The sequence below is a fragment of the Gorilla gorilla genome, chromosome 19 (genome assembly GCF_029281585.2).
Source record: "Gorilla gorilla gorilla isolate KB3781 chromosome 19, NHGRI_mGorGor1-v2.1_pri, whole genome shotgun sequence".
NCBI classification, from domain to species: domain Eukaryota; kingdom Metazoa; phylum Chordata; class Mammalia; order Primates; family Hominidae; genus Gorilla; species Gorilla gorilla.
The window spans coordinates 79223210-79238231 of NC_073243.2; the positions used below are offsets into that span (position 1 = coordinate 79223210).

A 15022-nucleotide genomic window follows, 5' to 3' on the forward strand; every position below is an offset into this window, starting at 1 on the left:
TTTCCTAGCTCAAAAGAACATTGACATTGACTTCAATAACCACAAATATTGAATGTATATTAGATAATAAGATATTATTTTACTATCATCATTTGTTGAAACCTATACCTCTCACATCAGTAAAACTCCAAGCCACTACTTTTTCTCTCCCTGAAATGCCAATGAACTGTTACATAAGTTCATAAGTTGACTGTCATGATTACGGGTAACATAAGAATTTATATAAGAAATGCTTAAATAAGGTGCTTAAAGAATGTTTAATAATCTTAGGTAGAAAAAGATTCTGCCCTATGAAGGAGATATTTTCAAAATTCACCACAAACAAGAAGTATTCCTGCCTGATTATGACTCCCTTTCTGTGTCCAAGTCAGGGACCTCATTCACTTAAAGAAAATCAGAGGCCTACAATGCCTCACAGCTCTCATGGGTTAACAAGAAAAGCAGGCAGTCAGCATTCCACAGAGCACACCGAGCAAGGCAAAGCTCCACAGAAACCAACTGAGATATTCCAGGCAACCGCATTATTAAAGAACAAAACTAAGGCCTTGAAATAAGGGCAGGATAAATCTCCACTGGCCGCACAGGGTAAAAAATGGAACTAGGAAGGCTGGCTAAATAACAGACCATTAGATTAGCCACTCTGATTAAGGATTCTCATTTCTTCATTAGTGAACTACAACAGAAAGGTTATCAGACCTCCACTGTATATTACTAGTAGTTTATTTTATATATTTATGCATTTAGTAAATGACATGATCCTCATTCTAGAGTATCCATCTCTCAATTCCAATAATTTAATTCCATTGAAATCATCTGAATTCGTCCTCCTATTATCTTTATGAAGTCCTACATTATGACAGATCAATATCTGAACTTGGTTGACCCTACCTGATCATTATGGTGGACAAAGTCAGATGGATTAGCACCAAGATGAGTGCACTTTGAAAATGTTGAATAAGTATCTGACTCTGAGTTTCCAAAGAAGCGTATTCTGCTTTCTAAATATCAGTATATGGTCACAAATCAGGGTTATAGCGGAATAGGTGCTTCTATTTATGAATCTCATGCTTTACCAAGGATATGTGGACGTTATCTCAAGCATGGTTACACTGAGCTTCAGTAGGAATACTATTGGATAAATCCTGTAGGAACTAGTTTCAGTAAACAGAAGTATCTGCTCCATACTAATTTATTTCCAATGAATGTGATCTAGTTTATAATTCAGTTTAGAACAGTCAAACAATCTCCAGGAACTTTGCAGGCATGGTCTTTGCAGTTTTCAATATTTGCTTTTCCTACCAGCACATGACATTTTTTGAACAAAGGGACAATGACTTAACTCCAGAGAGAATTTACCCAGGAGATAAAGGAAAAGGAGAAGCCCAGGGTAGGGCAGGAGAAGTGTTCTCTCTTTTGTGTAGGCCACTGTTGTACCTACAGGCCTTAAAACGCAGAATCAAGATCACTGAGCACAAAAATGGCAAAGGTCACGTTCAGAAGTGAGGAGCTATTTTCCAGCAGTAGGGCCATTCCAGGACACAGGAAATTTTGGTTAGACGCTATTATGACTGACAGAACTCTGCAGTACTAAGGCTGCAATGAGGCAAAAAGGTGGCTTTTGCATCTCTCTAAAAGTGATCCTGAGCTTTTGCCCAAATATTTTCTTATAAGGAGTCCTGAAGCTTCCTGTGGAGACGAATATCTGTGTCAAGCCATTTCTGCAGATGTTTCTTCACAGATAATCTATTGGCTGAACTTTCATTGGTGATCTTTTGATGGGTGACTCAGATAAATTACTTTCATTAAGCCTTCCGTAATGCACAGTAATTCTTTTCCAAGTTTCCTGAGGAGTAGTCAGTCCTAAATTCCCCTAAAGTCAGAGCGTCACTCCCCATGGTAAGGCAGAAGTAAAAGCAAATGCCGCTGAGGGGAGAGAAGAACAGATACTGGCTTGGAGACAAAGCTGTCACTGGTGTTCTCTGAGAGTGCCCTTTACCTCTGAGCAGTAAACTGTGGAAAATAGGCTGGCTCTCATACCAGTGAGCTCAGTTTAGACTATTGTCTTGTCAGTTTTTCACATGGATCTCTGATCTAGAACAAAGGTAATATTTTAAAAATTCAAAATAAGAAAACAACATCTTAGTGAATTTATGCTTAAATACGTTGTTCCAAATGTGTAACAGTAATATATAACATATAAACATGTAAACAAAATTCGATTATAAAATACAAAAAATAAGGCATCACACTCAAATGTAGTCAAACAGCCCTGCAAAATACTGAGCAGAACTTAAGTGAAGGGCTTAACTTAAGCAGAGTTCTGTCAGGCTCCTGGCCTTGTTAGTGTCTTACCACCTTCTTAGGCCTAGAACTCATCAAGAGTGAATGCAGTTAATATAAGTATGAATTTATATCATATTAAGTAAACTGTAACCAAGGAACGCCAGTACAGCTCAGTAACAGAAAATCTATTCATGGAGTAACCAAATTAGCATATTAATAGATATAAAACATGATCATCTCAGAAGATACAGAAAAATATCAGATTCAACACTCGTTTATAATGAAAGATGTCATAAACTAGGAATAGAAGAAAATTTATTTTCCCTGATAAAAATCATCTGAAGGAGCAGGAATGAAGTGGGCAGATCACCTGAGGTCAGGAGTTCGAGACCAGCCTGGCCAACATGGCGAAACCCCGTATCTACTAAAATTACAAAATTAGCTGGGTGTGGTGGCGCATGCCTGTAAACCCAGCTACTGGGCAGACTGAGGCAGGAGAATCCCTTGAACCTGGGAGGTGGAGGTTGCAGTGAGCGGAAATTACGCCACTGCACTCTAGCTTGGGCAAAAAGACCAAAACTCCATCTCAAAATTAAAAAAAAAAAAAAAAAGAAAAGAAAAGAAAAGAAAGAACAACCCCCCCACCATCCCCCTACTTAGCACAATCACTCTTGAAGAGTTTTAGGCCTAGGAAGTTAGCAAGACAAGAATTCAATTTCTAATCAAGAGCTCAGCCCACCTACCTGCTGGCTCCATCACTTTATCCGGTATATTGTCAATGTCACCATGAGACAGGAGTTCTAAACAATCATGACAAATCCTGGTCCTGAAATGAGGCTCTGCAGTGTGGTCAAGTAAAACTGCAGAAGTATTAGAAAGGGTGGGGTGCATACAGACAGAAGATGGGAGAAAAGAGGCAGGAGAGAGAAAAAAGAAAAAGCCACTAAAAGGAAATTACACTCTAATCAAGCTTGTAAATTATAATTCCAAAATACATGTAGAGAAATCTAATGCTAAGACAAGCTACAAAGTAATTAGAATAGGAATCCACTCTGGGTGAAATAAATTTGATAGGGCACTCTGATAAGCTTTAAAATAAGCATGTTACTGCCTTTGGGCATTTTAATTAGATATATATAAAAACAAACTCTTCTTCAGACCTGTTTCTTGTTAAATGTTCTTTGTCGCAGTGAATGATGCCACCATTTGGCTACTTACCCAACGGAGCACACAGAGTGTTACCTTTCAGTCTTCCCTATGCTCAAATCACTGTCCACTAATAGATAAATGGAATCAACCACTGAGCCGAGTCTAGCCTATTTCCTAAAGAGCTCCACATTTGCACAATTTTTCCATCTATGTCACTTTAATTTCAGTTCTAGCCACTGTATTATTTCCCTTGACTGCTGCAAAAACTTTGGATATCTTCTCCTTACCTCTTGCGTTTTTCTCCCACACAGAAATAAAATGTTGAGGATGTTCAAATAAATTTAAAAAAGATATAATTTCTGTTAGTTGAGCATAATAAATTGTAAAAATGGAAGAAACAAGAATAGATAAATATAAAAATGACAACTGAAAAACTTGGGGAAAATACACAGTCATTGAAATAAAAAATGCTGTGGTGAGGGTAAATTCTAGATAGGACACAGTTGAAGAGTAGGTGAGTGATGTTGAATAAAGTTCTGAGGAACTCAGAGTTCAGTTTGAAAGGAAAAAATACTTGAAACATATAAAAAGCATTTAAGATGTATACAGGGTAAATCGAGAAGTTTCAGCATTCATGTAATAGGAGTCACAGAACACAGAATAAAGAGGATAATCAATGAGTAGTATTTAAATAGATAATTACTAAGAATTTTCTGGCACTGCTTTTTAACAATTACATTTTACATATATTCATTCATTTAATTCTCATACCAACCATACAAAATTTCTCACATTTATAGATGAAGAAATTGAAGCACAAATAAGTTATACAAAGTTATATAGTTGATAGCTGGTTAAGCTGGGATTTAAATCTGAACAGTCTGGTTCCAGAGGCCACAATCCTCTCTTTTTTTGAGATGGAGTCTCGCTCTGTTGCCCAGCCTGGAATGCAGAGGTGCAATCTCGACTCATTGCAACCTCTGCCTCCCCTGTTCAAGCAAATCTCCTCCCTCAGCCTCCCAAGTAGCTGGGACTACAGGCACACATCACCACGCCCGGCTAATTTTTGTATTTTTTGTAGAGATGGGGTTTCACTATGTTGGCCAGGCTGGTCTCAAACTCCTGACCTCAGGTGATCTGCCTGCCTCGTCCTCCCAAAGTGTTGGGATTACAGGCGTGAGCCACTGCGCCCATCCTAGAGGCTACAATCTTAATGAACTACCATGACATACTAATAGGACTATTTATTACTTAAGAATGAGAAAGAGAGACATGGGACCTGGGAAGATTTTATACAATTGCAGGAGACACTTCTTACTTGAATGCCTCTCTATCTTAAAGGAAAATAGTAGCCAGTCAACAGGAAGAAAGAATAATATAAATGAATTAGAAAATAAGGAGTACCTATTGACCCATATGGTCAAGAAGTGTGAAGAATCTGTAAGGATGAGTTGCCTTCATGCACAGACCACTGCGTGCCCACTCTAGCCACTTGATCTGCAGACAACTTACCTTTGAATGCATTCGTGAGTCCTATGTGAGGACAGAAGAATGAAGAAAAATCTCCCCCACCTAACCAAAGAAGGACTGACTAGAACCTGTGGAGAAATTTCTTTGGAAGCAAGAACACCAATGGACACAAACCATTGTTATTCTTATTTTATATAAAGTTGCAGAGAAAAAAGAGGAAAAGTAACCCAACTCATTTATGAGCCTTCTATAACTTTGACACCCAGCTGAACAAGGAGAGTGCTGGAAGGGAATATTAAAGATAGATCTCATTCATGAATGTAGATGCAAAAGTCCTAAGTGAAATATTAGCAAACAGAACTCAATGGTGTATATAATACATGTATGAATTTATACCACATTAAGTAAGCTTTGTCAAAGGAATGCCAGTACAGTTCAATAACAGAAAATCTATTCATGAAATAACCAACTCTTTTAGAATATTAATGGAGAAAAACTATATGATCATCTCAGTAGATGCAAAAAAAAATTAAACAGATTCAACACTCATTTATAATAAGGTAATAAGCCAGGAATAGAAGAAAATTTTTTTTCACCGATAAGGATCATCTGAAGCATTCTTATCAAAGTCAGCAGAAAGGCATACATATCTCTTATTGTCTATTGGGATCTATTCCATTCAGCACTCTGTTAGAGGCCCAGTGCAATGCAATGCAATGCAATGACTTCAAAAAACAAAAAGTAAAACATCTGGAAAGGAGATAAAAATTTTCTTATTACTGAAACAAAAATTTAAAAAATTCTACAGACAAACAGAACTAATAATAGAGTTCAGCAAGGTTGCTGGATACAAAATTAAAACATAAAAATCAAGAGCATTCCTATGTATCTCTAAGGAGAAAATAATTCTTAAAGAATCCCGAAGACCTGAATAGAGAGATCTATTGTATTCATACCTTGGCTATTCAGGCTCTTTTTTGGTTCCATATGAATTTTACAATAGTTCTTTTCTAGTTCCGTGAAGAATCTAAATGGTAGTTTAATAGTAATAGCATTGAATCTGTAAATTGCTTTGGGCTGTATGGCTGTTTTAATGATATTGATGATTCCTTTCCATGAGCATGGAATGTTTTTCCATTTTTTGTGTGTTATCTTTGATTTCTTTGAGCAGTGTTTTGCGGTTCTCCTTGTAGAGATCTTTCACCTGCCTAGTTAGCCGTATGTATTCAGACCCAGGAAAACTCAGTTTTAAAGGTATCAGTCCTCACGTAAGTAACATACAAATTGATCACAATTCCAATAAGGATTTTCTTGGAGTTTTACAAACTGATAAATAAGCAAAGGCCAGGAATAGATAAGAAGATTTTTAAAGAGAAAGAACTAGATAAGGAATTGTAATACTAACACATATATAAAGCTGCAAAAATTAGAGAACTAGATCAATGCAACAGAATAGGAGCTGGGAAATAGACCCACACCTATAAGCAAATTGGATAAATGCCAGTGAAAGAGCTTCCAGATGGCTGAACACATGGAAGTTCCTGGAGGGTGGAGCACCCAGAGGGGGCATGGAAGCTCTATCACCTTTCCACACACCTTGCCCTATGCATCTCTTCATCTGTTTCCTTTGTAACATTCTTTAGAATAAACCAGTAAGTAGCACTGTGCCACACCTGGGAAGGAGGAAAGACACACAAAAAGCATCAAGCACAGAACCTGTCATCCAGGAGTTTACAATCTGGCAAAGGAGATAAGACGTGCACACAAATATTATAATTAAAATTACAAGTCGGCAAATAATCAGAGGTAGATGAAGACGGAGTTCGATCATTTTAACAATAGAATTCTGTGCTTTAAAAACCAACCTAGTAAGATTTTAATGACTACAATTCCTAAAAAGTTGGGTCTTTTTACAGATGTGCTTACAAAACTGGATGGAAAAAGGAAAACAGAAGAGAATCATCACTTATCACGCTTAGAGTTATCGCAGATGGGATACAGTGAGTTTGTTGAGATGCAGTTCCTTTGACTCTCTGATAGTGGCAAAGCATCACACAGCTGCCCCAGAGAAGCCACAATGAGCCCAGCTTTTCATGTGCAGCTGCAGGAACAAGAGGAAAGAAAACCAGTTCCACCCAGAGGTATAGACAAAGAAAAGCACCCTCCCAAGGAGCCTGAATGGTAAGTGACCATGGAGAGCATCACTTGGTCAGAAAGGCAGGTGAGTTATTAGCTTAGTCCCGGTCCTCCTATTTAATGCAGGACAGTGGTGATGTTTAACAAACCCTGGCTGTGGTGATAAGCCTAGGATCTGATGGAGGAAATCCAATTGAAAAGCAGCCAAGGGAAACAAGAAGCTAGAAACAGATGTTCCAGCTACTAGGATGCGCACATATTTAACCTGAATTACATGTAGGTGGGGTGGGATGAGAGCATTCATTTCTAAGTACTGTCTAGAGATTTCACCTCCTCCCCCATACAGATATTGTCAAGTGCAGTTATAGCCATCGACATTAGTTTTGTCAAATTCTCAGCAATTTCTTTAAAATAAGGTATTAAAATAATAACAGCTTTAAAAGTGCCAACAAGGAGGGGTTGTCATATTAAATAAATGTGGTTGGAATAATTGATTATTCCTAAGGAAACTGGATTCCTACTTTACACCTCACACAAAAAATAAGTTTAGGTGGGTTAAACTCCCTATGTGAAATTCAAAATCTAAAACTTTTAGAAGAAAATACAGGATCATATCTACATATAGGATAGAAAAGTATTTTTAGTTAAGACACCAAAAGCACAAACTTTAAAGGGAAAACACACAAAATTCATTATATTAAAAATTTAACTTTTTTTTTTTTTTGGAGACAGGTTCTCACTCTGTTGCCCAGGCTGGAGTGCAGTGGCAGGATCTTGGCTCACTGCAGCCTCAACCTCCTGGGCTCAAGTAATCCTCATGCCTCAGCCCCCACAGTAGCTGGGACTACAGGTGCCCACCACCACACCTGGCTAAGTTTTGTATTTGTTGTAGAGACAGAGTTTCACCATGTTGTCCAGGCTGATCTCAAAATCCTGGGCACAAGTGATTTCCTGCCTCACAAAGTATAATATTTCTACTTAATATGAGTTCTGCTTAATGTAAATAAGTCAACGTAAACAAAGTTTAAAAGACAAGGCAAAGACTAGAACAGAGACTTGCAACATTTTTGGTTCATATTGCCCTTCATGTTTCAGTCATTTTTCATGTGGCCTCTATGCAAAATAAAACATTTAACATTATTCATTAAATAATTCAGTCCTAACTTAATAAAGATTTATGGTCCAACAACTTCGTAGCCATCTGAAAAAATAATACATATAAATTGAAAAACAGGCCAGGCATGGTGGCTCATGCCTGTAATTGCAGCACTTTGGGAGGCCAAAGTGGGCAGATCACCTGAGGTCAGGAGTTCGAGACCTGCCTGACCAACATGGAGAAACCCTGTCTCTACTAAAAATACAAAATTAGCCAGGCATGGTGGTGCATGCCTGTAATCCCAGCTACTCGGGAGGTTGAGACAAGAGAGAATCACTTGAACCTGGGAGGTGGAGGTTGCAGTGAGCCGAGATTGAGCCATTGCACTCCAGCCTGTTCAACAAGAATGAAACTCCGTCTCAAACAAACGAACAACAACAACAACAACAACAAAAAGAAAAACAAAATAGTATTTTTGTTTCATTTTAAATTAACTTGATGAGATGTGTGCCTCTATTGGATACTGTACAACTTTTCAAATCTTGGAATGAGACACCATATTTCCGGTTTCACATCGATTTTCAGGAGGTACTTGATTTTTTAATCACAGCAACCACTGAAAAACCAGTTTCACAAACATAGAATGTCATTGAAAAGAATGTAGTATGACCTAACCTTGAACTACCTCGAGCAGGTAGTAGACACATGATGTCCAAGAAGTGTTAACTCCTGCTGTGTTTCCCTTTAACATTTCATTGTTTCCCTGGAAAATTTAAAATATTCCATGGCACCCTATGAGTTCACAGATTTACTCCTATGATATGCAGACTGTATGACCTAGGAATTTTACTTTTAGGTATACATATTAAAGAAGCCCAAATACTGAGGTAATGAGGGAATAATCATAAGGCATTCATTACAGAATTGCAGAAATATTTATAGCTGCAAAATAGTAGCATGTATAAATAAATCATGATATATTCACAGAACGGAATAGTACACAACCCTTAAAATAAATGTATGAGAGACTGGGCACAGTGGCTCATGCCTGTAATTCCAGCACTTTGGGAGGCTGAGGCAAGTGGATCACTTGAGGTTGGGAGTTTGAGACCAGCCTGGCCAACATGGTGAAACCCTGACTCTACTAAAAATACAAAAATTAGCTGGATGTGATGGTGCATGCCTGTAATCTCAGCTACTCAGGAGGCTGAGGCATGAGATCGCTCAAACCCAGAGGTAGAAGTTTCAGTGAGCCAAGATCGTGCCATTCCACTCCAGCCTGGGTGACGGAAAAAAAAAGTACTAGAGCTACTTTAATCAATGTGGATTTACCTCAAAAGCATAATGTTGAGGGGAAAAAAAAGACAAAGCATGGCATAGTGCATATGATACTATTTGCAGAAAGCTTAAATGCCTGAGAAACAATCCTATATAATGTGTATGGCTATACATATGCATAGTAAAAGTACTTAACCATATACATGAGAATAATAAACACTAGTTTCACGACCCTAGTTAACCCTGGGGAAAAAGTGAAGGAAGTGGATGTGGAATACGCTTCTTGATTGTAGTTGTGGGACTTTTTTTTTTTTGTCTTTAATAGTAAAGATTGAAACAAAATGGTAAGAGCAATAAAGCTGAGTGGTTAGTACAAAGGAATTTGTTACTACATTCTCTATTTTGCTAGTATGTTTGAAATGTTTCTCAGTAAAACTAAAATAACACAATAATTAAAAAAATAAAATGATTGCTGCCACCTATTTGTAACCCATTTACTATGGAAATCAATTTGGCAATAAGTTAATATTATCTGGTAATTTGGTATAAGTCAATTATCAGAATATTTATATTCTTTGAACCTAGAAATTTCACATAGAAATTAAAACTCAGGAGACCATTTTTTTACACAGGTCCCTAAATGCTCATCAGAAGAACAGCAATAAGGAATTGGTTAAGGAAATTTTGCTTTATCTTTTCAGCAAATTAAATGCATCCTTAAAATTGATAGCTATGAAGATTGTCTAACACATGAAAAAGTATCCGTATTGTGATAAGTGAAAATATATGTGTGTAATGCACATAAATGCATCCATATACACACACCTATATACATCTATGACTAGAAAAAAATGCACTGAAAGGAAAGAAAAGCAAAGTAGCAAAAGTGCATGTGTTAGAGTAGTGACAATTTTTCATGTTTCAGTAATGTGTTTAACTTACTTTTACAGTGTAGAAAGTTTTAGCTTAAATAAAATAAAAATCCATCACTGAATGATTCAGTGTTTCAGGCAACCTTCCAATGTTACATTTAGCAATGTGTGTCCTGTGTGAATAATAGCATTTCATTCTCTATGTTTGAGAGTATTACAGTAGATACGCTGCTGTCTTTCTCCTTTGCCAGAGTAAGATTCGCCCTCACTCAAACAAACAGTGTGGCTGAAGTTCAGGTGAGCATGTGAGCATTGTGATCTTTCCCATTAAGGCTCAGTAATCAGAGTGACATTTACCTAGGTAGGTGGAGGTGCTGCTGAAGGCTTAGGCTGTAACAAAACCAAATGTCTGATTCACATCTGGTGAGAATGTCCAATTTCCTAGCTGACTTCAGACGTCTTTTTATGATCACTGCACACATCAGCCACTTATCTCTTGATTCCTGATGTTCTGAAATATTGTGTGTGTGATGCAAAGGGTCCATTCTATCTTGAAACAGAAGTGAGTGGAGGATGTTCTCTTGTTTCTTTCAGGAGTCCCTGCTATCAGCACTGGCTGTTTCATTCCATGGTGCCCTGAGACAAATGACTTAGAGCTTAAACTTGTACTTCATAGAAAGATGAGAACAAAGGAGATGACAAATCGACAAAGTATTTATATCTATAGTCACAATGACTTCATTTTCCTCCTGTTGCTCCTCAAGGGAAGTTTCTTTCACCCACTTATTTTCTGCTTAAATTGCCTTCACCCAACTCCAAGCCCAGCCCCCGACCCTGGGCAGTGGCGGGAAGTGTGTTTGGAAATGCTAGAGGCAGTGGTAGGAATGGCAGGACTGACTCTCCTATCAACACCGCTCATGGCTGCTGCCACAGACTGCACCTTTGACCTTGGTAGATTTCCAGAGGGTTAGTTAGCATTGTTAAATATCACATAATTTAATTTTATTCTTATGAATTCTAAAAGCTAACCTTGGCTTTCTGTGCTGAAATGGGGAAAGAAAGAAGTTGATAATACAAAAATTGTTTATAAGGTTGATGGTGCACAACTCTCAGGGGTGGGAAAGCCAGTGCAGGTGCTGCAGAGACCTGGTATGTGAGAGGGAAGCCTGTGGGAGAGTAGGCCATGGTCTTCTGCTCCATTCACTTGCTTCAGTTTTCTTCCCTTTTGCTACATCACCAATTCTGGCACATCACTCTGCAGCTGTCCTAGTTTTGCAGGTTGCAGTTACAGCCTAGAGGCAAGAAGTTTCAGAACAGACTTGGACGTGACCCAAAGGAGAAAGAGAGGTAGAGGCTTTTGCATATGGCAATATTACTAAAGCCCCCTAAATGAGTGATATAGCCCTAAGTATTCAGCAGGCCCTGACCCCTGCCTTCATAGGGCTTGGGAAAGTTCATCCAGCACTGCAGCAGAGATTCCATGCTCCTCAAATGTCCACGTACCCCTCCATAATTGCCAGCCTCCCTTTGCAGTTAGATGGTGCCCATGTGACTGACGCCAAACAACGAGATGTGAGTGGAAGTGACTTGCAGCACTTCCAGGCCAAGGCTGTCAGCAGAGCCAGGGTGCCTCTCCCATCTTTCTTTCCTTATGGGGCAAGCTGGAAGCCATGTGTTTTGTATGTCTTATGTAGGAAATGAAGCAGAGTCTTCTAACCTGCTTCAGGCATACAGTGGGTTAAAAATCAACCTTCATTGTGTTGAATTACTAAGATTTCAATTTTTTTGTTCTTGTGGCAGAACTTATCCCATCCTGACTAGTACATGGCAGCAAGTGAATCTCTCCAGTGCTTGATTTTGTGAGAGTAAGCTACTCCTCTGCTATATGTATAAAAACGAATAAACAGGAGATGGAGAAAGAGCACTGGGTTAGGAATCAGAAGAGCTGGTTGTGGTTTGAATTTGGCCATGATTTATGGTACACATTTGAGGAGTTGTTCCGCTTTTGTGGTCTTCAGGTTCTCAACCAGAGCATTGGTTGTTAATGCTTTTTGTTTGACACGTAACGAAACATTCAAACAAAGGTTTTACTGAAAACTTTTATCAACTTTTTTATCAGCTCTATAAAAGGCCAGTATATAGAGCTGATAAAAGAAAAACTGCCTCTCTTCAAACCATGCCCATGTTCACTGTCCACAGAGGCCCCTGGCCATCTCACTGGAGCCCTGCAGATCCATGCGCAGAGAGCACAAAGCAAATCACTGGTGTAATCGCCTCTACGACCTGCTCTGAGGCTGGCATGGCTTCATAGTGAGAGCAGCTGTTTCTCACCTGTCCCGCAGGTCACACTGCACTCTGTCCAGTGGCCGTACTGCCAGAAGTACATCTGCTGCTCAACATCATTGTCAAGGCCATCTTTCTGGATTGTGTACTCATACTTGATGCCAGGGTTAGTCACCTGGAATAGAAGCTAAAAGGCAAGAGAGGGGTCATGTCAAACTGTCATGACTTTATACCACAAGCCAGTCATGTAAAAACACCACAAAATGTCAGTCATCTAAAATTAGTAATGGGAGCATGCATTGGAATAAAGCCATTAAATAGATCTATACCTATGTCTGTGCCTATGTCTATACCTATGTCTGTGTCTAAGTTCATATCTATATATCTACATCTACCTCTATAGCTATATATTTTCCATCTAATTATTTCTTGGCTGGATTCCCATGGGAATCTCAGTTCACATAAATGAGGAGATCAAATCATATGGGGAGTACTCTGTGGAAATGGCAAGGAGTGTCCTTTCCAACAATAGGCCGATAGGTTACTTTGTGTTCTTACGCACTTACCAGCTTTGTGAATATAGGTAAGTGCCGCAGTTTGCCCATATACAAAGTGGGGATAATAAATAGTGCCTATTTGTAGGATTGTTGTGAGGGTTAAATGAGTAAACACATGGAAAGTGGTTAGAACAGTGGCTCAGCGAATGTTAACTTGTATTATGTTTGTTATTGTTGTCTTACGATGGCTTTCCCTACCTCTCAGGCTACTCAGTATCTTTAACAAATAGTAGTTCTGAGCTAACAATGGTCATGGACTTTAGCTTAGGTATGCTGCTCTTGGGATCTTCCCCTTACTTCCCTCTCATGCAGGCAATCTACTTATCACATGTTTAAAATTGATTCACCTTAAACATAGAGGCATTGGATTGGTTGCTCCCTGGGACTGGGGATTCCCATGTGTTAATCCTTGCCTGTGTCAGAAGCAAAGTCTCCCAACACTCATGGATCACAGCTGCCACGCTTGACCTTCAGCTTCTGTGAGTGCTCTGATCTCTGGCTCAAAAAGGATGTCTCTCTAACTTTAGACTGTGGCTGGGTCTAACTCCTTGGCCATCTGTCATCCTCAATCTGCCTTGCTGCTATTGGTATATTCATTCCACTCCTTTTCTACAGTTCTGTGCCCAATATGAAAGATAAATTTCTTGTACCTTTGAAGAGCACATATTGTATTCTAACTGCTTCTTCCAGCAAGAATTTCACAAAGCCAAATGCTTTGCTTGAGGACAACACAGAGTAACATGTCAGTTTATCACCACTGTTGGAAAGCTACTTGGAAACCCGTGCCACAATGACAATAGACTTCAGGAACAATCACCCTCAATTAAATCAGCCCGGAAGCTGAACTCAAATGTCCCAGTGGGTGGTTTTAAAGCACCTTGCATTTTGTTATGGGGGTTTCAGCAATATCTAGGCAATAAAGGATTAACAGCACAAACTAATATCTCATTCCCCTCCCTGCTCCTTGCTAAAAGAGGTATTAAAGATTCTGACTTAATGTCCCCTAGCAAGTACCTTGGGGAAAAAGGAGAAGTATTCTAACTAGCACACATGTCAGCAGTTTCCCTCCTTTCTGCATTACCTGGATCCACACAGACTCATTGGTGGGACCTGTGGCCATCAGCTTTTCCAGGTCTCCTTTCCTGTCATACTGAAAGACAGTCCCTGCCAGCTTATAGTTCCCGTTCCACTGGATAATAAACCCTCCATTCAGGTAATATTTTTCAGGATCTTCACTCCTGATGGCCAGGAAGTTTCCAGCTCCCTCAATTTCCATCACTCTTATGTCCCTTGCTCCTTTTGGAATGAGCCCAATGTCAACATAACCTAAAGAGAGAAGACACAATCATGAAAGAGGCACGCCAGCTTCTCAGCTGAATGCAATCTGTTTCTGACCCATTGTTAATCCTCTTTCCAGCCTCCCCATCATTTAGTGACCTTGCTGGGCGGCCACTGGAATTGGCAGAAGCACTACTTTTGGGGGATTTTCGAGAACTTGGACAGGAACAGAATTCTCAGGAGTTTTGTGACTCAATATGTGCCCAGTTTTGTAAGGAGGAGTGAAATAAGAGCAGATTGGATTCTGAAGCTTTTGTGGTTGATCTAGCATTTATTTTTCTGTAATTTTATGTTGATAGTTCAAAACCCTAAAGCTCCTTGCTAGCTTCCTGCTAGTATTTCCGCTTCCCCCTTTGTTGCTACTATTAAATTAGACTTCCTAAACATTGCATTGGATACATACTTTTCCTCAACCCCCTTGCCAGCAGGTTAAAGACAGACTCTTAGAAGTAATGTAATCCTAGCTTCCATTCATTAAGAAAATCCTGGAGGGAATCTCAGATTGTTTGCCACCTGGCTATCTTGAATACGGCCTATGATGAGGAACTCAACTCTGAGTA

The 15022-nt window shown here is 39.1% G+C and overlaps 1 protein-coding gene across 3 annotated transcripts in view; it reads right to left on the reverse strand.

Moving 5' to 3' along the window:
• The window catches only part of ADAMTS12 (ADAM metallopeptidase with thrombospondin type 1 motif 12), a 374077-nt gene that overhangs the window by 78349 nt on the left and 280706 nt on the right, over nucleotides 1-15022 (reverse strand). For all 3 annotated transcript variants that reach the window (XM_019013727.4, XM_055367552.2, XM_063700811.1), the window contains 2 exons: nucleotides 14206-14450; nucleotides 12616-12754 (listed from right to left, as the gene is read on the reverse strand). In XM_019013727.4, the coding sequence (XP_018869272.4) occupies nucleotides 12616-12754; nucleotides 14206-14450 (384 nt within the window). The remainder of the gene's footprint in view (nucleotides 1-12615; nucleotides 12755-14205; nucleotides 14451-15022) is intronic.